The sequence below is a fragment of the Chrysochloris asiatica genome, unplaced genomic scaffold (genome assembly GCF_000296735.1).
Source record: "Chrysochloris asiatica unplaced genomic scaffold, ChrAsi1.0 scaffold00221, whole genome shotgun sequence".
Classification (NCBI taxonomy): Eukaryota; Metazoa; Chordata; class Mammalia; order Afrosoricida; family Chrysochloridae; genus Chrysochloris; species Chrysochloris asiatica.
Genome location: NW_006408739.1, coordinates 1,643,904 through 1,667,047, shown reverse-complemented (window position 1 = coordinate 1,667,047; position 23,144 = coordinate 1,643,904). Strand labels below are relative to the sequence as shown.

The following is a 23,144-nucleotide window of genomic DNA, read 5'->3' as shown; positions in this document are numbered from 1 at the left end:
TCCTGACAATATGTCTGAAGTATGAGAGAAGAAATTTGGCCATGCTGGCCTCCAAGGAGCACTCTGGCTGCACTTCTTACAACACAGATATGTTGGCTCTTTTGGCAGCCCATGGCACTTTGAGGATTCTTCTTCAACACCATAAATCAGAAGCATCAATTCTTCTACAGTTTTCCTTATTCACTGTCCAGCTTTCACATTCATATGAGGTTATTGAAAATACCATGGCTTGGGTCAGGTGCATCTTAGTCCTCAAGCTGACATATTTCCTCTTCAACACTTTAAAAAGGTCTTATGCAGCAGATTTGCCTAATACAATACATCATCTGATTTTTTGGCTGCTGGTTCCATGAGTGTTGATAGTTGATCCAAGAAAAATGAAGTCCTTGACAACTTTAATCTTTTCTCCATTCAGAAGAATGTTTTTTATTGGTCCAGTGGTGAGGATTTTTGTTTTCTTTACATTGGGATGCAATCCATACCGAAGGCTGTGCTCTTTGATCTTCATCAGTAAATACTTTAAGTCCTCTTCACTTTCAGCAAGCAAGGTTGTATCATCTGCATATCGCAGGTTGTTAATGAGTCTTCCTCCAATTCTGATGCCCTGTTTTTCTTCATATAACCCATCTTCTTGGATTATTTGCTCAGCATACAGGTTGAATAAGTATTGTGAAAGAATACAACCCTGTCACACAGCTTTCTTAATTTTGAACCTTTCAGTGTTTCCATGTTCTGTTTGAACAACTGCCTCTTGGTCCGTGTACAGATTCCTCATGAGCACAATTAAGTGTTCTGGAATACTCATGCTTCACATTGTTGTCCATAACTTGTCATGATCCACACAAAGGCTTTTGTGTGGTCAATAAAGCACAGGTAAACATCCTTCTGATATTCTCTGCTTTCAGCCAAGATCCATCAGACATCTGCAATGTTATCCCTCATTCTACATCCTCTTCTGAATCCAGCTTGAACCTCTGAAAGTTCTCTGTCAGTGTATGCTTGCAGCCATTTCTGTATTACCTTTAGTAAAACTTTACTAGCATGGGATATCAAAGAGATTGTCCAATGGTTTCCTCATTCTGTTAGGTCACTTCTCTTTGGAATGGGCACAAATACAGATCTCGTCCAATCAGTCAGCCAGATAGCTGTCTTCCAAGTTTCTTGGCATAGAGAGTAAGGGCCTCCAGTGCCTCTTCACTTTCTTGAAAGATTTCAATTTTTATTCTATCAATTCCTGGAGCCTTGTTCTTGGCCAATTCCTTCTGTGTTAAACATAGCTGTCCTCAATCTGATACTTTAGTTATTTTAGCAGCTCTTAGATTTATTGTTGTTTTTAGGTGCCACAGAGTCAGTTTCAGCTCATAGCAATGCTATGCATAACACAACAAAACATTGCCTGGTCTTGTGCCATCTTCACAATTGTTTCTATGATTGAAACTATAGCTGCTGCCATTATGCCAGGTCATCCATATCTCTGGAGGTCTTCCTCTTTTTAGCTGACCCAGCACTTTACCAAGGATGATGTCCTTCTCCAGGGACTGGTCCCACCTGATTATGTGTGAAGTATGAGAGATGAAGTTTTATCATCAAGGCTTCTAAGAAGCATTCTGACCTTCTAACACAGATTTGTTAGTTCTTCTGGCAGTCCATGGTACTTTAAATATTCTTCTCCAACACTGTAACTCAAATCCATCTATTCTTCTACAGTTTTCCTTATTCAGCATCCAACTTTCACATGCACATGAGGCTGTTTGTTGATAATACCATGGCTTGGGTCAGGTGCATCTTAGTTCTCATACTCACATCCATGTTCCTGAACAGTTTGAAGAGATCCTGTGCAGTAGATATGCCTAGCGTAATATATTGTTTGATTTTGTGACTGCTGATCCCATGAATATTGGTAGTGGATCCAAGCTAAAGGAAGCCATTGGCAACTTCAGTCATTTCTCCATTTATCATAATATTATTTGTCCAGTTGTGAAGATTTTTGCTTTCTTTACATTGAGGTGCAACCCATACTGGAAGCTGTTGTTTTTGATTTTCATCAATAAGTATTTTACATCTTCTTCCTTTTAAGCATTTGTATCATTTGCATACATCAGGTTGTTAATGAGTCTTCCCCCAATCCTTATGGGATGCTCTTCATCATATAATCCAGCTTCTTGGGTTATATGTTCAGCATACAGATTGAATGAGTGTGATGAAATAATGCAACCATGGTGCACACCTTTCATGATTTTACACCAATAAGTGTGTCTCCTTGTTGTGTTCGAATGACTGCCTCTTGGTCTATATACATGTTTCTCATTAACACAATAAATATGAAATACCCATTCTTTGCTATGTTATCTATAGTTTGGCATGATCCACACAGTAGAAAGCCTTTGTATAGTCAATAAAGCACAAGTAAACATCTTTCTTGTATTTTCTACTCTCAGCCAAGACCTGACAGCAATGATATTCCTCATTCTGTGTCCTTGTTTAAATGTGGCTTGAACTTCTGGTTCTTTAGCAAAATTATACTTACATGTAATATTAATGATATTGTCTGATGATTTCTATATTCTATTTGGTTACTTCACTTTGGAATAGATCTAAATTTGGATCTTTTCCAATCAGTTGGCCAGGTATCTGTCTTCCAGATATCTTGCCATACATGAGTGAGTACTTTCCGTGCTACACCAGTTTGTTGAAAGATTTCAGTTTGTATTCCATCTATTCCCAGAGCCTCATTCTTTGCCAGTGCCTTCAGTGCACATTGGACTTCTTTTTTCAGTATCATTGACCTTGATCATATGATACCTCTTCAAAAAGGCAAATACCCGTCCATTTCATTTCACTAATGCCTATCATATTCTTAGATACATACTTCATACATTCCATGTTCCAGTTATTAATGGCAGTTTTCAGCTGTTTCTCCCCAATTTGATTTGTGTCCCATCAGCAAATGAAGGTCCCAGAGGCTTTACTTCATTCATGTCATTATGATCAACTCTACTTTGAGGAGGCAGCTCTTCTCCAGTTGTATTTTGAGTACCTTTCAACCTGAGGGGCTCATCTTCTGATACTATATCTGACAATCTTCTGCTGCTATTCACAATGTTTTTATTTTCCATTACTATGTATAGCAGTGTTTCGCTGCTATTCAAAGGGTTTTCAGTGGCTAAGCATTCAGAAGTAGTTCTCTTCTCTTTCTTCCTACATTCTTAGTCTGTAAGCTCCGCTGAAACCTGTACAGCATTCCAGTAATGCACAAGTCACCAAAGTACACAAAATGACAGAAAAGTGGTGGACAGAAATTAATGTATGTAAATCAGTAAACTCTCCTAGGGAAATACTATTTTAGTCAGTAATGTAAATCCATTACCTAACACCATAGTACTCAATATTAATATTGCCCATATTAAGTGCTCAATAAATCTTTTTTGACTGGCGCAATCAGTTCACTCTGGGCACTATATGTATTTGGAGTAGCATGTTTTTAAATAACAAAATTAAGGTACATTATTCCACTGTTAATTTTTAAATACATCAGTTTCTTGTATTTATTTTATGCCCAATAAATCTTCACTAGATGAGTTTATATAAAAATGATTGATAAGTCAATCAATTATTCAAGTTGTATACTAGTAAACATGACATGATTTTCAGATATACTCTTTAGTAAAATTTTAAAAAATAAATTAAAAATACTTTCTCTACATTACAATTAATGTTGAATATATTTGGCCTCTTCTAATTTGAAATGTTTGAAGAAACCAGAAAAGAGAAAATCGTTTTCAAATAAGTTACTCAAAAATTCTTATTTTTATTTATGTTTTAGTTTCTGAGGTTTACTTTAAGTATAAATTAAGGTAACTATTGTCACAATATGTCTCTGAATAACATATTACTATTCTAGAGTCCTGGTGTGGTGCTGTGGGTTAATGCACCAGACTGCAAAGCCATTTGAACTGCAAGGTTGGTGGTGCAAGCTCACCAGCTGCTCCTTGGAAACCCTATACAGGGTCACTATGGGTCAGAACCAACTGAATGGCACTTAACAACAACAACATTCTAGCGATAGTGGTGGTGGTTATGTGCCGTGGAGTCAGTTCCGACCCATAGCGACCCTGTACAGAGTTTGCAAGGCTGTAAATCCTTACAGGAGCAGAAAGCCTCATCTTTCTCCCTTGGAACACCTAGTAGTTTCGAACTGCTGATCTTGCAGTTCGCAGCCCTATTTGTAACCACTGTTCTAGCTATAGTAGTTGGAAAATAGGGCCTTAGTGATAAAAATGACACTGGAGATCGCATGATAGAATTCTGCAAAATCAATGATTGTCATTTCAAATACCTTCTTTAGACACTATAAGAGACATGGACCTCACCAAATGGAATACACAGAAATCAAATTGACCACATCTGTGGAAAGAGATGATGGAAAAGCTCCATATCATCAGCCAAAACAAGGCCTGGGGCAATTTGTGGAACAGACCATCAATTGCTCATATGCAAATTCAGACTGAAGCTGAAGAAAATGAAAACAAGTCCACAAGTGCCAAAATAAGACCTTGAATATATCCCACCTGAATTTAGAGATCATCTGAAGAACATATTTGATACATTACACACTAAAGACCAAAGACCAGAAGAGTTGTGGAATGACGTCAAGAATATCATACAGGAAGAAAACAAAAAGTCATTAAGAAGACAAGAAAGAAGGAAAATCAAAATGGATGTCAGAAGAGACACTGAAACTTGCTCTCCAGTGTGGAAATCTAAAGCAAATGAGGAGGTACAAGAGCTGAACAGAAAATGTAAAAGGTCAGCTCGAGAAGACAAAGTCAATATTACAATAAAATGTACAAAGATCTGGAGTCAGAAGACCAAAAGGGAAGAACACACAGCATTTCTCAAGCTGGGGAACTGAAGAAAAAATTCAAGCCTTGACTTTTGTTATTGAAGGATTCTCTGGACAAATTAGTGAATGATGTAGAAAGCATCAAAACAAGATGGAAGGAATACACAAAGTCACTGTACCAAAAGGAAATGGTTGATGTTCCACCATTTCAAGAGATAGCATATGATCAAGAGTCAGTGATATTGAAGGAAGAAGTCAAAGGTGCATTGAAGGCATTGGCAAAAAACAAAGCACCAGGAATTGATGGAATAAAAATTGAAATCTTTTAAGACTGTGAGGCGGCAGGGGAGGCACTCACTCATCACTCCAAGAAATTTGGAAGACAACTGTCTGTCCAACTGTTTGGAAGAGATTTGTATTTGTGCCCATTCCAAAGAGAGGTGACCCAACGGAATGCAGAAATCATTAGAAAATCTCTTTGATATCCCATGTGAGTAAAGTTTTACTATAGGTAATACAGAAATGGCTATAAGCATACATTGACAGAGAACTTCCAGAGGTTCAAGCTGGATTCAGAAGAAGTTGTGGAATGAGGGATATCATTGCTGATACCCGATGGATCTTGACTGAAAGCAGAGAATACCAGAAAGATGTTTATCTATGCTTTATTGACTATACAAAGGCTTTCGATTGTGTGGACCATGACAAGCTCGGGACAATGTTGCAACAGATCTGTGTTGGAAGAATTGCAGCCAGAGTGCTCCTTGGAGACCAGGACAGACAAACTTCATCCCTCATACTTTAGAGATATTTTCAGGAGGGGCCAGTCGTTGTAGAAGGATATCATGTTTGGTAAGGTGGAGGGTTAGAGAAAAAGGAAGACCCCCAGTGAGCTGAATTGGCAAAATGACAGCATCAATGGGCTCAAGTGTCACAACAATTGTGAGGTTGGCCCAGGACCTGACAGTGTTTTGTCCTGGTCGCTATGCGTTAGTACTGACTCAGTGGCACCTTACAACAGCAAAAAATTCTAACGATGGACTATGGATTAATGCCCTACACTGCAGTTTATTTGAGCTTTAAGATTGGCCATTCAAACTCACCAGCTGGTCCTCAGAATCCCAATGCATGGTTGCTATGGGTCGAAACTAACTCTACGGCACTTAACAACAACATTCTAACTATGGAGTCCTGGTGTGGCGCTGAGGCTTAATGTGAGGAACTGCAAAGTCCATTTCAATCTCAAATTTGGCTGCTCAATCTAAGCAGTCGCTCCTAGGAAACCCTATACAGGGTTGCTATGGGTCGGAACCAACTTGATGGCCCTTAACAACAACAATTTTAACTATACTTTTGTCCAAATTATATTTTTATCTTCTATAGCAGATGTTTGAACTGCAAGGTCAGTGAGTGGTTCAAGCTCACCAGCAGCTCCTCAAAAACCCTATACAGGGTCACTATGGGTCAGAACCGACTCAATGGCACTTAACAACAACAACTTATCAGATGTATTATTGTTGTTTGTTGTTAAGTGCTATTGAGTTGGTTCCAACTCATAGTAACCCTGATAAGGTTTCAGAGGAGTGGCTAGTGAGTTTAAACTGTTGACCCTGCAGTTAGCAGTCAGTGCTTATCCTACACAGTGCCACACCAGGGTTCCATTTAAGATGTAGATCTATCTCAAACTTAGAACTAAAAGACGGGTTATATCTGTCAAAGGTGACAGTAATTTATATTTACATAAGAAAAAAATGTTTAATTGATGCATATGAGCCATACAAGTTGGACTAACACAGTAGCTGCTCCAACTGTGGACTCGAACAGCAATGGTTGTAAGGATGGCATGTTGTTGTTGTTGTGAAGTGCTGTCAAGTCAGTTCTGACCCATAGTGACCCTGTATAGGGCTTTCGAGGAGCAGCTGGTGAGCTTGAACTGCTGACCTTGCAGTTCAAATGGCTTTGCAGTCTGGCACTTTAACCCACAGCGCCACACCAGGAGTCTAAGGATGGCATAGGACTGGATAGGTAGGATCTCTATAAGTCCAAATTGACTCAATATCACTTAATGACAAAATAAATGAAAAATTCCATCTCAAAATTAATTTGTAAACATTTCAAAGAAACCAAGGAATTTACAAAGAACAAAAAATATCAGATACATATTTTTTGTAAAATAAAGAGATTAATCAGAAATAACAGCATCTCTCTTATCTATTTAACAAAGTATTTAATTTCTCCCTCCCCTTCCTCTCTTTCTCTTTCTATCTTTCTTTCTGACACATACACAGAATTGTTCTTGTTAAGTGCGGTGGAGTCATTTCTGGCTCATAGCAATCCTTTACAGAGTTTCTGAGGTTTTGCTGAAGAGCTTGAACCTTGAGGTTCAAAGCAACCTTACAGGCCAGCGCATTAGCCACACACACATTACAACTCTAATGTATGTACAAAACTGACTGTTGTTTATACCCATAGCCTTAATATTAATGCTATTAGGATCAAACTAGATGAGATTAAGTATTTTTGAAGGCATCAGACCTGGGTTTGATGACCAAAAAATTGAAATAAAAATAATTTAAGTTTTCATTTGTCAAAAATTTTGTGCTGGTGAGAGTTACAACTTTCTTGGAAAATATAATTCAAGTTCCATAATACTTGGTAAATTAAAATTGTATTTAGAAACAGTATTAACAGTGAGGATAACCACGTGGCTATAAAGCGGAAACTAAACACAAGATGGGATAAACTTTCTAGGTGAAAATACAATGATTTCAAAGACATGTCAAATAAATTCTGTGTACCTCAAATTGTTTCTCCAAATTACATGTATGCCTGTATTTCCTTTCCCATTGCAGAAATGTTGGATCACAACATACAATAATTGTTACAGAAATATTTCTAACTAAGGGAAAATGTGTGAACATTTTGAGGTCATTCACAACATATCCTCTGAGAGAATATTATGTTCTTTGTTAAAATTCTAGATTTATTAAATAAATTACTATGTTTGTCACATGAAACAAGAGGATCTTAAAATTGATGACATTCCAATCTTATTGCTGGATGATATTATCACCAGTTAGCTCTCAAATTGACAGGAAGCTACAGTGTAGCACTTTAGTTGAAAGGAAAGGCAAAAATTCTAGTAAATATGAGTACATTAATAAGTATATAATTGCCCAGGACTATTCTAACCCTGATTAGAATACTTTCCAATTTTGACTGCCAGAACTAAAAGTTTAGAAAAAAATCACTTAAAAATGTTAAAAGGTTAAAAATATTTTTTTCCACTATGAAAGAAGGAAGAAGACTAAAAGGTGATTTGGTATTTTTAAATATTTGGAAAGTTTTAAATAACATTATCAACTCTTCTTTTTCAGACTGTAAACAGGATAAGAGACAATGTAATAGGAGACAATGTAATCTAGGCTATGTGGGAGAGGAAAATTACTTGAAAAATAAACTTGATCATAAGATATTTTGGAAAAATCATTCTCATATGACTTTAAAATCTTAGTTCTAAAATTTAGGCATAGACGTTTCTGGTCTAATCACTTTGTTTTTTAAAAGATGAAAATAAGATGAGTGATCAGATCAAAGTAACATAGTCTGTGTATTAAAACATGATTCCAACTGTCATATGAAAAGCCAGGCCTTCAAAGTTTCTTATTTTATGGATTGGTTTAAATGTAGTTTGATAATTTACAATGATTCCTGAAAGACCCTTCTAGCTTAAATTGCTCATGATTAGAATAGGTCTGTTCAGAATTTAGCTTTCCAATCTCACCCTATTGACAGTCATTGTGAAAAACTTTGTTTCACTTTCAAATGTCAAGATTCCGGAGAAGAGCTCAAATCCCAGTCTCAACTCTTGAGCACTTTATGTGTTGAGCTTTTGAACATAACTATTACTATTCTAGGCATTTTTTATGTACTGTCTCATTGAAATATTACAACTCTGATATATGAAGAAGCCAGTGGTAATTTTGGCCATGCTCAAAGAGCTTGAAAGTGAGTAAATTTTTCTGATTCCACATTCAGCTATTTTCCAGTATGCCACACTAACCATTACTGTAAAACTCTTGACAATAGATAGTACCCAACTGTGTAATCACAATTTTATTCCCAGAGCAGTTGTTCACATTTAAAGTACAATGATTGCTCTTTGTTGTTGAATATATTTATGTGAAGTATTTCTTACATTGTGGTGTTTATCTACTTTCTTTTTCCTTTCAGGCCTGTATGTGGAATCAGAGGGAAAACTCTCATAATTAACCTGCCAGGTAGCAAGAAAGGATCTCAGGTAAGCAAATTTATACAATTTGGTGTAACATTAGCCCTTTACAAAGTTGGAGCAGTCCACAAAACTGGTCTCACTTCTGACACCAATTGCAAATTTGTGAAGTTCTCAAAGCTACCCTCAAGGTTTTATAATTCACTTATTGTTGTTGTAGTTAAGTGTCATTTATTCCATTTCAACTCATAGCAACCCTGTGCACAACAGAACGAAATATTACCTAGTTCTGCACCATTCTCACAATTGTTGTTTTGTTTAAGCCTATTGTTGTTTCCACTGTGTCAATCTATCTCACTGGGAGTCTTCATCTTTTTTCACTGACCCTCCATTTTACCAAGTTTTATGTCCTTCTCCAGGGACAGGTCCCTCCTCGTAACATGTCTGAAGTATGAGAGCTGAAGTCTCACTATCCTTGCCACTAAGGAACATTCTGGTTGTGCTTTTTCCAAGACAGATTGGTTTGTTCTTCTGGCAGTCCATGGTACCCCTTATATTCTTCTACAACACCATAGTTCAAATGCATCAAGTTTTCTAGGGTCTTCCTTATTCATTGTCCAACTTTCACATGCATATGAAGCTATTGAAAATACCACGGTTTAGTCCTCAAACTGATACCTTTGCTCTCAAACACTTGAAAGAAGTCTTTTGAAGCAGATTTACAATACATTGTTTGATTTGATTATAGCTTCTATGAGTTTTGATTGTGGAGGCAAGTAAAATTAATGTAAGCTTTGATAACTTCAATTTTTTTCTCCATTTATCATGAAGTTATTTATTGGTATACTATAACTGTCCATTGTTGTTGTTATTAAGTGCCGTCAAGTCAGTTCCAATTCATAGTGACTCTGTATATAGTTTCCGAGGAGCAATTGGTGGGTTTGAATCACTGACATTGTGGTTAGCAGTTTAGTGCTTATCCTACAGTGGCACACCTGTCCATTGGATGTTGTGTATTGCTTCACTCAAAGAACAGAACTCACTGAAAGCTGTTATATTCATGGTTGTGGTTGATTACAGGGAGAGGAGATGGATTAAAATTAGCTACATCAAGAAGCACATTGGGCAGAGTCTAGGAGAAGCACCAAACACAGAACCTCCATTGTCCTCTCCTTGTGCAGTCATGGGCTCACTACTCTCCTAGTATCAATGTGTAGCAATATGCAAGAAATGTGGCCAACCAGAGTGTCCAGAGTTTTTATTGCCACTGAAACACACATTCCCCACATGGCTGATTTTTCGTTTCTGGCCCTCCCCAAGGTTGGGCTAATACCTATAGTCTTTCGTCCCTTCTAGAGATAGAACCGATATTGCATGACCCAACACTGCTATTATAAATCATGCTGTTAGATTGTCCCGTTGCCAAAGCCTCCAGACAAACAAAAACATTCCTATCAGGCCTGACAGTATGACGCCCTATCAATAACCTGCTAGTAACTGAGGACAAGGACCCAACCTTTATTTGTATATAGTTAATTCTTTGTCTCCTTTACTATGACCCAATCATATTCATTCATAGTTCTTTGCTACCATGATAATAAGACCTGACTCTTTTAGAAAAGCAATGTAATACAGAGATAAAAAAATAATTTTAGATTGTATTGTTAAATTAAGTCTTTATATCTGTGTTTGGAGTCCTGGTGTGGTGCTGTAGGATAAACATAAGGTTAGCGACTCAAATCCACCAGCTATGAGTTGGTGCCAACTCAGTAGCGCACAAACAACATCAAGCTGAGTGTGTGGTTGATTATCAAATAAAGTAAAAGGAAGTAATTTTAAAGGTAAAATGCAGTTTATACCATTTTTAGTGATCATTTACTTTTGGAAATGTACTTGAGAACGCATGCAATTGATTAGGAAGTCCTGTTTATTACTAACACTTCTAATTATAATGTTTATATTCAAAAGTATGCCTCAAAAAGTTTATGATTATTGGCATTTTAAATTTTCCTCTTAACTAATGGGATAAATGTAATTTTTTAGAAAGTTTATGGCATATTTTTAATTTCAGATTTTATTTTGTTGAAAAAACATAGATTACAAATTCAAAATGCAATCTATTCTTTCAGTGATGTTTTTGTTCAGAAAGTTCCAAATGAGAAAAAGATTCTAATTAATCCAAAATAAAAACCAATTTTTCTCAGTTTTTCTGTTGAGAAAACGCATAAAATGGAGGTGGTGTGCCATTGAGTCAGTTCTAACTTTAAGCAACCCTGCATAGGATTTCTGAAGCTGTAAATTTGTACTGGAGCACAAATTCTCATCTTTCTCCCATGGAGCAACTAGTAGACTCAAACTGCTGACCTTACATTTAGCAGCCCAGCTTGTAATCCACAACGCATGCTAACAAGGCTCCTTGAAATACATATATATATATTTATCTATCAGTGTCAGTCACAGAAATGAATTCTTAAAAATTTGTCAAATCATTTCCTAACATCTTCCCAGGAATTATATTAATATTGTATCATTAATTTCTTAATCCCCAAAACTATGTTATTTTGAACTCTGGAGAAGCAGGCATCTATTATTTTTTAGTTTGTTTTGTTTTAGATGATTGTTGTTGTTGTTGTTAAGTGCCGTTGAGTTGGTTCCGACCCATAGCGACCCTGTACAGGGTTTCCGAGGGTGTAAATCTTTACGGGAGTAGAAAGCCTCATCTTTCTCCCGCGGAGCGGCTGGTAGTTTCGAACCGCTGACCTTAAGGTTCGCAGCCTGATTCGTAACCACTACGCTACCAGAGCTCCTTTTTAGATGATTAGGCAGGAAAATAAATACAATTTTGAGTTATTCTTTTAAGAGAAACTTCAATGGAGCTGTTTGCTAGCACTGGTTTTATCTAATTTATGCTGTCATGAGTAATCTGTTTATTTTTCTAGGCCCCATAGAATGAGTTTATTTGACAGATATAATAGGGAAAGAAGATTCAAATTAAATAATTCAACTTCCTTCTCACTATAATGAAACTGGACCAGATATCACTTTATTTCATGTTTTTTACCAACTCAGTGGGAAAAAAAAGACCTAGTCTAATTCATTTCGTTATATAGGTATCGATTTAAATTTCCACATGGAAAGAGAACTTTTCTTTACTTTTTAAAAGTAGTTGTTTAATTTAAGAAATCAAATAAATGGACAACCAAAAATTGAATCTTAAAGTATGCATAGTAAAAGTTGCTCATTCTTCCATTGTATATTTTCTTGTCAATTCCTCTGGAAATCTCTTCTTAAGAGAATTCAAGGCATGAAGACCAATCATGTTGACTTTCAGGACATGTGAGCAAACAGGTTAAATGGATATTCTGTGAAGCCATACAAATCTCTCCTTGCCTGATTCTCACTCTTTTTCTTGTTAATGGAACTCCATGATCTTTATCATGCAGTCCTAATATGGTGCTGAGGGATAAAGTACTGGACCACAAGGTTGGCAGTTTAAACTTACCAGTGACTCCATGGAAGCTCTATACAGGGTCACGTAACAACAACAACAACAATGATCTTTATCAGCAGAACACTATTTTTAGAGCATAATCAAAATACACCAAGATCCCCAAACTGCACTGTCCTTTCTTCTACCTACTCTGCTTATGTCTAGACTCACTAATGCTAATGAGTAGTTAAGGAACTTTATGGGGCATATAGGAAGAATCTGGCTTAGTAGAGGAAAAAGAATTTTAAATAATTGGTAGCAGAAACTGAGTAAAATACCACATTTCTTAAAAAATAGGAAGACTTACCACTTGTAAGACAGACTATATTGATGTAGTTACAGTATTTCTCTAATTAATGATTTCTTACCACCTTCTAATCTACTGCCTAGATAGTTGAATACATATATATCACTCTAAAAGACTATCAATAATTTTTGTTTGGTAATTTTTATTTTACTCATTATTTGTCAAACAGAATTAAATATGTATTGCTTATTTTAAAATTTTTATTATTAAGAATTTTATCCACAAGTTAGGCAGAGTAATATAATGAATCTCCATGTTCTCCATATGTAATTCCAATAACAACAACTGATAATCAGTTTGACCTCGTCTATACATCTAGAATAGCAGAGAAATATTGTCAGATGCAGGACCGGAAGGTGGGAAGACACTCAATGCGACTGGGGGAAAAAATGCCTCCTCAAAGTAGAGTTGACCAAGATGATGTGGATAGAGTTAAGCTCGGGGGAGGAGAACGCACAGAACCTTTGTTTGCTGATGAGCCACAACTCAAGATGAAGAGAAACAGCTGTAAACATCCATTGAAAATCGGAACATGGAATGTGCGAAGTATGAATCTAGGAAAATTGGAAGTTGTCAAAAATGAAATGGAATGCATCAACATTGATATTGTAGGCATTAGTGATCTGAAATGGACTGGTATTGGCCATTTTGAATCTGACAACCACATGGTTTACTATGCAGGGAATGACAAATTGAAAAAGAATGGTGTTGTGTTCATCATCAAAAAGAATATATCCAGATCAGTCATGAGGTACAATGCTATAAGTGATAGGATAATATCTATGTGCCTACAGGGAAGCCCAGTTAATACCACTATTATTCAAATTTATGCACCAACCACTAAAGCCAGTGAAGATGAAATAGAATAATTCTACCAACTTCTTCAATCTGAAATTGATCAAATATGCAATCAAGATATATTGCTCATTATTGGTGATTGGAATGTAAAGGTTGGGAGCAAAGGGAAAGGACCAGTAGTTGGAAAATTTGGACATGGTGATAGAAATGATGCTGGAGAATGAATGATAAATTTCTGCAAGACAAATGTTTTGTTTATTTCAAATACCTTCTTTAGACAGCATAAGAGACAACTATACACATGGACCTCGCCAGATGGAACACATAGAAATCAAATTGACTACATCAGTGGAAAGAGAAGATGGAAAAGCTCCATATCAAGGCCAGGGGAAGATTATGGAACAGGCCATCAATTACTGATATGCAAATTCAAAGTGAGGCCAGGATGGCTAAGCTTCATCTCTCATACTTTGGACATATTGTCAGGAGGGAACAGTTGCTGGAGAAGGATGTTATGCTGGGTAAGATGGAGGGTCAGAGAAAAAGAGGAAGACCCCCAACGAGATGGATCAGCCAGGTGGCATCATTGATGGCGTCAAGTGTGGCAGCAGTGGTGGGCTTGGCCCAGGATCGGACATTGTTTCGTTCTGCTGTGCATGGGGTCGCTATGAGTTGGTTTCGACTCGATGGCACTGACAACAATAGCAACAACATACATCTTAATGTACATCCCAAATATCATATTATTTCATCCTAAATATTTCTTTTTATATCTCTATAAGATTATAGATTTTTTGACATAACTAAAACACTGGTATCACATATAAAAATTACCAACAATATCTTTCAATGTTCAAATATCTAATTGTCTCAAAAATCTGAAAAAATTAGTATTTTTTTAATACTTTAATTGTTTGAATCATAATCCAAATAAAGTTCATATTGCTTGTAAATCTCTCTTAATCTATTAGATCCCTCCTTATCTCTTGCTTATCTTAACAATTTATTTGTTAAAGAAATTGGATTGTCCTCTGTAGTCTCCTCCATGTTCCTTGGACTTTGTGATTCTTTTGAATTGATGTTTGTATCTAGAATTTTGGGCTAAATTCAACTTCTGCTGTTTTTTAGCATAGATACTTCATAGGCAGTCATATGGTTTTCTAACAGAGGTTAAATTCTGTCTGATGGTCAAAACTTTAGATCTGTTTGTTAATTCGGAGTTGCAAAATAATATTTTAATTTTATCATTATTTATTATTCTAATATTTCCATAAATAGAAAATTTCCTAGTCTGTTATTTGGTTACTGCTGAATATACAATTTGTATAAAACAATAATAAAGACCCACTACCATCTAATTGATTATACAACTCATAGTGACCCTATTTAGGGTTTGTAAGACTATAAATCTTTACAGGAGCTGATAGCCTCATCTTTCTCTCACAAAGTGGCTGTAGAATTGAACTGCCAACCTTATGGTTGCCTAACCCACAGTGCCACCAGGGTTGCAAAAGGCCAGGTAAAATACTTGATTCTTTCCCTTAATTAACTACTTTTGAAATAGATGGTTCCCTAGCATCTTCTCAAGGTAACCAATTTGTCTCTTTTTAAGGGTTGTCAGGTCAGTTCCACTATAGTAATCCTGTAAATTTCTTTCTTAGGTTAATATCATTAACTCAAGTAAAAACAATTTTTATGTACTTATTTTTTGCTGAACTTATTTTCCATATTGATACTCAAATCACCCTGTATTTGTTGTTGTTATTAAATGCCATGAAGTTAGCTCCAACTCATAGATATCCTTATCTAGGATTTTCAAAGATTGGCTAGGGTGAGTTTGAACAGCCAGCCTTGCAGTTCAAACCGACCTTGTGTTCCAGTGCTTAGCTTATAGCACCACACCAGGACTCACTCTATATTTACCAGGTGAAATTTCTTCAAAATGTCTCCTGTGTTCTTTGACATGACCTTAGAAGCCCTTCTTAGTGTTCTTTTCTCTAATATGACACAATTGTCCCAAAAGACTCATCTTTTTTTGAAAATGTAATTTTGATGAAAATTTGCATAACAAATTGATTTTCCATTCAATAATTCATACCATTTTCATTTCTGACATTGATTGCATTCCCCACAATGTAACAGCACTTGCCTCACTGTTTACTGTTTCAATTTATCCTTTTCCTATTCCTTCCTGCTTTCTGAGCTTTATTGTTGTCCAGTGTCCTTGAGTCAGTTTAGATTCATAGCAACCCTGTGTAGGGTTTCCAAGGCAATAAATATTTGTGGGAGCAGAAAGTATTATCTTTTTCCCACATAGCAGCTAATTCCTGTGTTATTCTACAGTGATACTGTGCTCCTCTAGGCATTAGTGAGCTCAAATGGACCATTGTCAATTCTAAATTGACCATTTTGAATCTGACAATCAATCGCATGGTTTACTGTGCTGAAAATGACAAATTGAAAAGGAATGGCATCGCATTCATCATCAAAAAGAACATTTCAAAATCTATCTTAAAGTATAACGCTGTCTGTAATAGGATAATATCCATGCGCTAACAGAGAAGACCAGTAAATACCACTGTTATCCAAATTTATGCACCAACCAGTAAAGCCTGTGATGATGAAATTCAAGAATTCTACCAACTTCTTCAGTCTGAAATTGATCAAACATGCAATCAAGATGTATTGATAATTACTAGTGATGGGAATGCACAGGTTGGAAACAAAGAGGAATGATTAGTCATTGGAAAATGTTGCCTTCATGATAGAAACAATGCTAGAGATTACATGATAGAATTTTGCAAAACCAATGACTTCTTAATTTCAGATACCTTTTTTAAACAACATAAAAGATGACTCTATGCCTGCACCCCACCAGATTGAATACACAAAATAAAATGACTACTACATCTGTGGAACAGATGGTGGAAAAACTCAATATCATCAATCAACACAGCGCTAGGGGCAGACTGTGGAACAGACCATCAATTACTCAGATACAAGTTCAGACTGAAGCTGAAGAAAATTAAAGCAAGTCCATGAGAGCCAAAATGTGGCCTTGAATATATCCCACCTACATTTACAGACCATCTGAAAATAGATTTGATGGTTTAGACACTGAAGACCAATGAATGACCAGAAGAGTTGTGGGATGACATCAAGAATATCATACAGGAAGAAAGCAAAAGGTCAAAAGGAAGGCAAGAGAGAAGGAAAAGACCAAAATGGATATCAAAAGAGACTCTGAAACTTGCTATCTAGTGTAAAGATGCTAAAGCAAATAGAAGAAATGTGGAGGTAAAAGAGCTGAACCAAAGATTTCAAAGGTCACCTCGAGAAGACAAAGCCAAATATTATAACAAAATGTACATCAGAAGAAGATGAAATAAATGCACTGAGTTACTGTACCAAAAAGAAATGTTGAGAGATGGGGCTTAATGGCAGATAGGGTAGAAGTGCAATGAAGATCTCCATCAGCAGTAACACAGAATACCAGATGAAACAGGTTCAGGGGAGAACTCCAAAACTCTGAACCGTATATATAGGAATATTTTAAAAGTTAAAAGGCTTATAGCTAGTGGAACTTGTAGCGGAAGCAAAAAATCTCGTACTTTCAAATCTGCCGGGCTCAACGACCTGGAGCCAACAACTTGGTCAAGACCAAGTGGCAAGAACAAGCATGGAAGCAAGCCGACCTGCCACGAACTGACGCCTGCGGGAACCTCAGAGATAAAGGTGGACAATATTTTTTGTTTTGTTTTGTTCTGGTGGTTTTTTTTTTGGTATATTTTTATTAGCTTCTCGCTATCCACACAACTCCATTCTGGTGACTAGAGGCAGTACCTGAGTGAGTGGACACTCCTCCCCACCCCAACCCCTGGAGTGTTCTTATACTATGCATGCACACAGATCCTCTCAATATTTAAAGGGACAGAACCCACTTAAAACTAAACAGCAGCGCAAAATGGCCACAGCCGGCCCTGAACTGTTTATTACTAGGAAAAAGGCCAGAAAGGGGGTTGTGTTGTGTGAGAGAGACTAAGAATGAAACAGGCCAAACATTAAATCTTGAGTTACATAATAAAAACCAACAGTGGCATCTTGAAATTTCTCATCTTAAAGGCAAGAAGCTGAAAGAAGATAGTTAAGTCATATTCATATTAAGCTACAGAATTTTTTTATTTTCTCTCTCTTTCCTCATCCCTCTTTTCTGTGATTATAGCCTACAGTATTCAATCTGGGTTTTTCTTTTGCTGTTGCTGTTGCTGTTTTGGTTTGGTTTGTTATTTTGTTGTTTCCCCTTTTACCTATAGGGGGCTCTGTATCTCTCTATATTACCAAAGAAGAGACAGAAATTACTGTCATATAGTCAAGCTACAATCACACCCTATAAAACCCCACAGTCCAGGCAAGAACCCATACCAACTGCCATACACCAGGAAGGCAAACAACACCTGTGAAAGTTACTCTAAGTTAACTAATAAGAAGAGTGAATGGGAAGCCCATCTCCTGATCACATCTACCTGGAGGCAATCAGAAAGCATAAAAAATACCAAAACACACACTCAATGAAGTATTAAGGCCACAGCTAACCACTGAACATGTCCAAAAAGCAAAAACCAATGACCATATCAGCACATGTCCAGGAACAAGATAAAGTGTCTGAGACAAGTGATCTGGAGGTAAACCTACACTCCATACTGGTAGGAAGGCAGGTCTTGGAAATACCTGAGAGGAATTTTTTTTAAAAATGATTATAAAATGTATCAAAATGTGCCACAATGGAGTTGAGAAAAATAAGGAAGAAATCAGGAAAGCGCCACAGAAACAATCAAATAAGATAAATACAGCATTGGAAACAATTCAAAACCTACAGGAAGAGATCCAAATGGTTAATAATAGAATATCAGAAATAGACAATATACTGAAAGGACAAAGGAGTAGAATTGAAGAGATGGAAGACAGAACTAGCAAGCTAGAAGACAAAAATCTCAATACTGCTAAGACAGAAGAGCAAATCTGAAGAAGGCCTAAGATTCATGTTGGACAACATGAAGAGGAATAACAAGAATTATTTGCATTCTGGAACAGGAAGAATCACACAAGTCTACAGAAGAGATAGTTGAAGAGCTTCTGGAAGAAAATATTTCTATTATCCTGAAAAGTGAAAAGATAAACATTCAAGAAGCTCAGTGAACCCCAGGAAAGATAGCCCACAAAAGAAAATCACTAAGACATAATCATAATCAAGCTCTCTAAAATCAAAGATAAGGCAATCCTGAAAGTAGCTAGGGAAAAGAGAAGTGTTACATACAAAGGCAAGCAAGTCAGCTTAAGCTCGGAGCTCTCAGCAGAAACCATGCAGGCAAAAAGGCAATGGGGAGATAAAATACTAAAAGAAAAAAAACAAAAAACTGCCAACCAAGAATCCTTTATCTAGCAAAGTTATCAATCAAATACAACAAATACATGGAAACTGAATAACACCCTGCTGAAAAGCAACTGGATAGTAGAAGAAATAAAACGTGAATTCACAAAGTCCCTAGAAACAAATGAAAACACAACATACCAAAATCTTTGAGACACAGTGAAAGTGGTGCTGAGAGGACAATTTATTTCAATAAATGCACACATCCAAAAAGAAGGAAGAGCCAAAATTAACACATTAGCACAGCATCTCCAACAACTAGAAACAGAACAGAGGGAACCTACAGTCACCAAAAGGAAAAAAAAAAATGATAAAGATTAGAGCAAAAATAAATTAGATAGAAAACCAAAAAACTATAGAAAGAATCAATAGGACAAGAAGCTGGTTCTTTGAAAGGATTAATAAAATTGACAAACCATTGGCAAACCTAACAAAAGAAAAAAGGGAGACGACACAAATAACAAGCATTAGAAACCACATTGGCAATGTCACAACGGAACCAAACAAAATCAAAAGGATAATAACAGAATACTATGAAAAGTTGTATTCTAACAAATTTGAAAACTTAGAAGAAATGGATACATTTTTAGAAAAACAAGACCTACCTAAACTCACACAGAGTGAAGTAGAAAACCTGACCAGACCCATAACAAAAGAAGAAATTGATCAGGTCATCAAAAAACTCCCAACCAAAATAAGTTCAGGCCCAGATGGCTTCACTGATGAGTTCTAACATTCAGGGAAGAGTTGTCACCAATTGTACTCAAATTATTCTAGAATAATGGAGGAGGATGGAAAACTTCCTAATACATACATTTTATGAAGCAAGCATAGCCCTCAGGGCAAACTCCTTTATAAGACTAAGACTCAAGGGTAATACACAGCAGGCATGTGGTCTGACTGGTGACTACAGTGAGGGTAAAACAGCAATGAAGTTGTGAGCTAAGTCTGACCATGTTCAATAGACTCCTGTGAACTCAGATTGAGACCTGATTGGCCAGCAGTATGGCAAGCCCTGGGAACTCCTGGGCCTAGAGACAATGATATAGCACAAGAGGACTAGAGTGGAGAGTGAAGCATCCAGCTGATAAGAAGTGAGGGGAGGTGCACAAGAACACCCACACTTGCAGATAATACCTACTTGACCTGGCTTCAATGGCTGGATGATCAGAACTTGATTAATCTGATACGGTTTGATAAACTTGACCTATACCTATGAATGCAGTAGCTCAAAAGAGGGAACAAATCTTTACAGTGATGATCATTCCTACCCTCTTGGGACACAGGGTAGACAGGGATGGGCAACTTAGCATTGGCTACCCAAAATGGAGGGGCTGTAAAGGCAAGAAGTGACTGACTTTCAAGAGGGATCCCAGATCCAGAGCGCACAGGGGAAGGTAGAATCTCCACTGAGTGGTATCCAATCTGTCTGGATGGGGTTGATCAAAGGAGATGGGGGATAGTACTCATGTGGCACAATAGTGAATAATTGCTATCAGGACTGACTATTAGAGTTGGAAATGTAAAGGTAGACATTTTGTAGTAAAAGGAGAGTGGTTAACTTTGCAGTCCAGGAGCAGAGGTCCCTGGGACCATCAAGGGAAAGAGTGGGATGCAAGATCTACCCAGAGAAGCAGTGACACCAGTGATGGAGGCAAAGACGATGACATGGAGAGATGGAGCGGCTGGGGATGCTAGACCCACAGAGGAAGAGGGGCTTTGTGCTGACAACCGAGGGGCAGGCTTGTGGGGTGTACCCTTTGGTTGGTTGAAGATGCATGGAGGGAATTGTAATCATGGCATTGAAATGATATATGATAGGATAAATGTAAAGCTCATGTTCTCCCGTGTAAATGATCACATCATTCACAATAAAAACTTTAAAAAAAATAAAGAAATGGTCGATATTCAACCATTTCAAGAGGTAGCATATGAATAAGAGCCAATTGTACTGAAGGAAGAAGTCCAAAGTGCATTGAAGGCATTAGCAAAGAACAGGACACCAGGAATTGATGGAACACAAATTGAAATCTTTCATCAGACTGATGAGGCACTGGAGGCACTCACTCATCTATGCCAAGAAATTTGAAAGAAAACTACCTGAACTACTGACTAGAAAAGATCCAAATTTGTACCCGCCCATTCCAAAGAGAGTTGACCCAACAGAATGCAAAAATCATCAGACAATAATATCATTAATATCACATACAAGTAAAATTTTGCTAAAGATAATACAAAAATGACTGCAGCCATTCATTAATAGAGAACTTCCAGAGGTTCAAATCAGATTCAGAAGAGGACATGGAATGAAGGGTATCATTGTTAACTTCAGATGGATCTTGGCTGGAAGCAGAAAATACCAGAAAGATGTTTACTTGTGCCTCACTGACTATGCAAAGGCTTTCAATTGTGTGGTTCTTGACGTGCTATGAATAACATTATTGAGAATAAGTACTCTGTAACACTTAATTGTGCTTCTGAGGAACCTATACCTAGACCTAGAGGCAGTCCTTGGAACAGAACAAGAGAACACCAAATGGTTTAAAATTAGTAAAGGTGTACACCAGGCTTGTATTTTTTCATCATACTTATCCAATCTGTATGCTGAGCAAATAATCCAAGAAGCTGAATTATATGAAGAAAAATGTGGCATCAGGATTGGAGGAAGACTCATTAACAACCTGTGATATACAGATCATACAGCCTTGCTTGCTGAAAACAAAGAGGACTTAAAATACTTACTGATAAAGAGAAAAACCCACAGCCTTGGGTATGGGTTGCACCTCAAGGTAAAAAAAAAATCCTCATCACTGGACCAGTAAGTGAAGAAAAGATTGAAGATTTCAAAGACTTCATTTGCTTGGATCAGCCATCAACACTCATGGAAGCAGCAGTCAAGAAATCAAAGGACGTATTGCATTAGGCAAATTTGAAGGATGACACCTCTTTAAAGTGTTGAAGAGCAAAGATGTCAGTTTGAGAACTGAAGTGCATCTGACGCAAGTTGAACAGTTTATAAGGAAGATCGTAGACGAATTGATGCATTTGAGTTATGGTGTGGAGGAGAATATGAAAAGTACCATGGACTGCCAAAAAATATACAGATCTGTGTTGGAAGAAGTACAGCCAGAGTGTTCCTTGGAAGCCAGAATGGCCAGACTTGGTCTTTCATACTTTGGGCATATTATCAGGAGGGACCAGTCCCTGGATAAAGATACCATGTTTGGTAAAGAGGAGGGTCAGAGAAAAAGAGGAAGACTATCAACTAGATGGATTGGCACAATGGTAACAGCAATGGACTCAGGTGTGGTAATGTTTGTGGGGTTGACACACGACCAGGCAATGCTTCACTCTTGTGCGTAGGATTACTACGAGTTGGTACTGACTTAATGACACCTAATAACAACAACAGCTGTGCTCCAGGGATAGGTGTGTTATTCTTGTTGTTAAGTGCCATTGAGTTGGTTTTGACTCAGCAAACCTATATAGGGTTTCCAAAGAGCTGCTGGTGAATTTGAACTACCAATCTTGCAGTTCAAACTAACCTTAAGGTCTACAGCATCAAACCAGGACTGCAATAAAGATATTGCTGTTATTGTTAAGTGCTTTTTGAGTCATTCCTGACTCATACGTACCCTGTATAGTGTTTCTTAGGAGCAGCTAGTGGGTTTGCAGTCCAGCGCTGATCCTATAGTGCCACACCAGAAGTCCAGGAGAGGCATGTTGTTATTGTTGTTAAGTGTCATCAAGTCAGTTCTTGTGTTTGGTTTCCGAGGAGTGTCTAGTGAGTTTGATCCACCAATCTTGACGTTCAAACAGATCTTGTGAGGACTCCTTGGAGAGGTATTTTTGTTGTTGTTGTTGTTGTTATGGTCCGTGAAGTCAGTTCTGACTCATAGGGACCCTGTACAGGGTTTCCAAGACTGTAAATCTTTACGGGAGCAGAAAGCCTCATCTTTTTCCCGTGGAACAGCTGGTAGTTTCGAACTGCTGACCTTAAGGTTCACAGCCCGATTCGTGAACTATACCAGAGGTATAGTCTAGGTA

The 23,144-nt window shown here is 37.2% G+C and overlaps 1 protein-coding gene across 1 annotated transcript in view; it reads left to right on the top strand.

The window, feature by feature from the left end:
* The window catches only part of LOC102813504 (gephyrin-like), a 750,251-nt gene that overhangs the window by 297,169 nt on the left and 429,938 nt on the right, over nt 1-23,144 (top strand). The window contains exon 6 of the mRNA XM_006873064.1: nt 9,077-9,143. Within this exon, the coding sequence (XP_006873126.1) occupies nt 9,077-9,143 (67 nt within the window). The remainder of the gene's footprint in view (nt 1-9,076; nt 9,144-23,144) is intronic.